The following is a 3337-nucleotide window of genomic DNA, read 5'->3' as shown; positions in this document are numbered from 1 at the left end:
CACACACACACACACACACAAACACACACACACACTTACCAATGTAAAACAAAAAATTGGTTGTTTTTATTTCTTCCCACATAACAGAGTTTTTTACAGTGTGCACATTTAGATACGGATGTGTAATTTGAGGAAAGGGAAGAAATCCTATTTGAAAACAATAAACATAGTATTAAAGTCATTAATAGACATTAAAATGGCAGGGAACAATTTGCAGTAAATTAAAATTATAATGGGTTTTATGATCTTGCATGGCTCCCGTCCAGACAAGCCAGAGGCTGTATAAAAACTCTGAACAATGGCTGCTTTTATCGGCACATTAACTGCCTAAACACGCATGTATTTGCTGCCCTGCATTCTGATGATTTACCTGTTTACAATTACAGGCATCCGCCTAGGCCCAGGTTTGAATGCTGGGCGTAATGTATTGTTGCAGGAGGAAAAGGGAAGTACAAGGATCAGTGCAAGAGAAGGCGAAAGGTGAGTTAATGACAACAGCTGACTGATCATGATTCCTTGGTGGTTTGGGTGGGTTTTATTTAAATTCTTGACTGGACTCCCTGAAGCTTAAACAGACCTGCGTGTTTGTAAAACTAATGCTTTACACTGGTTCCTGCATGTCTCTGTATTCATATTCTCCTTACATACTCACACACGCAACATGACCACACTGAGAGAAACAGATCAACAGAGAGAGGATGAGGGTGGTCCTCTTGGAACCGTCAGTGTCTGTCTTTGGAAACTTAATCCTTTAGACAGACTATGAATGCTGTAATTGACTTGCTTGGGGCCATTATGAAGACAACACAATTACACTAAATTCAATAGTAAACTGATAGGTCTGAAGTAGGGTAATGTGCACGTTCAAAGCAGACCACAACATATTATGTATCTTAGGAAAAGGTGTAGAACCTAATTGCTTTTGTGCCACGCAATGACATTGCTGTAGTATCTGTGTCGACACCGTTCTCTGTAAGCTTTGGTATTAGATTTCAACATAGTTTCATTCATTATTGCATTGTTTAATTTTAAATAAAACAGTAAATATGAATTAAGAAGTATTCTCTGTTGCTGCCTACAGAGCTGCACCATGTACGACACAAAGATGGTACCACTTTCCCTCTTTATACAGTATATTTACAATCCTATGCAGAATAAATATCAGATGCTTTTGTTTATGCTGAAGCAGAGCTCTGGTTATATATGCCAAGGAATGTATATGCAAGTATGGTGCAATGCAGTAGGTAACATTTACGTGTTATCACTGAACATTCCATGAAGCATTTTTGCAATTGGAACATATGGATGTGCATAGAGAAATATTCCAGGCTTACCTCAATGAGTGAATGAATGACAATAAATGAAACTTGTTTTTCCATCACCGCGAAGATATGTATCATCTGGTTGTTTATTCATGTCTATCACATGTGTATGAGAGCCAGGTTGAGGCTCCCTAAGCCACATTTCAATGTAAATACCTGCATGGTCAACACCCTGGGCTAATGGGGGTTTTTAACCTAGCAGTTGTGCTCAGGGTGCAGATAGCATCTTTATGCAGGCGACTGGTGTGAGTTCATGCTGCTCACGCCATACAGCCCAAACAACCACCAATCAGGGGGGCTATTATGTCTACAGAAGCCTGTCACAACTGCAAAGCCCTTTATTTGTCTAACATCTGAAAGGTGAAGGAGAGTGTGAGCAGGGGACGGAGAATCATAAACAAACAGAAAGACCAAGAGAAGATGAAAAAGAGACAGTGGTGCTGAGGGAGGCTTGGCCAATGTGCTCGCTTTTAAACCCTCAAATCTCAGAGAGACTGCCAGACAGAGAGAGTGAGCGCAGACAATTAGTGCCAACACTAACATGGGTAATGGTTCCAAAATAGGGTTCACACGAGCCTGCTTCTAGACAGGAGCAGCCAAGAAAACAGTCAGCCTAAATCAGGCAGACCTGAATGGCAACAGTGAGGAGGAAGCAAATTCCTACTTCAGTCCCTCCGCAACCCTGCAGCAACGGGCAGGAAGGCTCCACACTGAGGAATGACTGTCTATGATTGTCTACTTCAGCTCGGCTCAGTGGAGAAAGAGCACAAAGGAACTGCTGGACAATGAATATGAAACTAAAAGGAAATGTGAGAGGTGGGGTAGTGTGCATGACTAAGTAGATGTGATTGTGTCAAAAAAGGGAATTTTATCTAAAGAGATATTCTTCTGAAGCTGCATCAGTGCAGGTGTAATCGTGTTAAACTTTGGTGGACTACGTTGCCTTACTCACTGTATGGTCAAAAACATGTTAAGAAGAATATAAAATAATTACCAAAGCAGTTTGTCTTGTGGGGAACAAACATTTTGCAGGCAGTGCCTATCTGAGGTTCAGCACTCAGTACAGCTTTGATGATGAGGTCCTCCACCTGTCTCATCAGCACTGGAATATACAAAATTAAGAGATGATTTTTCTATTACTCTCACAAAGTCTTTTGTTTTGGTTAATTGATTTACACTTTTTGTAAGAATCTAAAGCAAACAATTGAGTGGGGGTTCAGAAATACAACTGTAAACTGGGTAAATTTTACTCCATTATCTTTGCATGGGCATTAAAACAAAAAGGAAATGATTAAACACATGAAAACAGGAAAGAAAATAAAGATTTGACTCACATGTGGTGTCTTTCCCCTCCTGCTTTAAATACCTCAACACTGCACTCATACTCCATTTGTTCCCATAATCCTCAACTTCAGGGTCGTCGCAACTGAAAAGGAAGAAATGTGCTTGTGTTCTAATAAATGGAGGAGTCAATCAAGCTTCCAATAACAGCACCACATTCATTGATGAAAGTTACCTGACATAATCGCTGCTCTTTTTGTTCACGCTGTAGTTAGTGAGATGCATGAACGTGTTCTTAATGTTCTTTGAAGTCCGGTCATACTTGACTGTGGCAAATCTGCAAACACAAAAAGAACCTGTAAACCAACAATTTCACTACATACAGTATCTATATTTACCATAACGATCACATTCATAAGGCTGACACTAGAGTGAATGATGGGGGGGCACTTTGGAGAGAGATTAGCTCCTGGCAGTGTGTGAGAGGAGTGGATGCCACATGTGTGCAATAATGAGAATTCCTGGCACGCACCATGTACCTGAATACCAACACAACTCTGTAGGAATGTCAAGAGATAAAAGTGGGATTCAGAATTTGGCCGTGATTTATTGCCCACAGTTGATAATCAAGCCAGCAAACACAAGGGCGGTGGCACTTGTATTCAGCACGTACCTCTATCAAAGAGCCAGACGTTCTACAAATCATCTACCCTCTGCTAACCTACCTGTGTCTG

The 3337-nt window shown here is 40.8% G+C and overlaps 1 protein-coding gene across 5 annotated transcripts in view; it reads right to left on the bottom strand.

Annotated features, from left to right (window-relative positions):
• The window catches only part of ttll5 (tubulin tyrosine ligase-like family, member 5), a 46973-nt gene that overhangs the window by 36216 nt on the left and 7420 nt on the right, over positions 1–3337 (bottom strand). For all 5 annotated transcript variants that reach the window (XM_032500306.1, XM_032500310.1, XM_032500307.1 and 2 more), the window contains exons 10-12: positions 2839–2940; positions 2657–2748; positions 2317–2424 (exon numbers count right to left, since the gene is read on the bottom strand). In XM_032500306.1, coding sequence (XP_032356197.1) covers positions 2317–2424; positions 2657–2748; positions 2839–2940 — 302 coding nt within the window. The remainder of the gene's footprint in view (positions 1–2316; positions 2425–2656; positions 2749–2838; positions 2941–3337) is intronic.

This window comes from Etheostoma spectabile, chromosome 20, assembly GCF_008692095.1.
Source record: "Etheostoma spectabile isolate EspeVRDwgs_2016 chromosome 20, UIUC_Espe_1.0, whole genome shotgun sequence".
NCBI lineage: Eukaryota > Metazoa > Chordata > Actinopteri > Perciformes > Percidae > Etheostoma > Etheostoma spectabile.
This window is presented reverse-complemented; position numbering and strand designations above follow the sequence as displayed.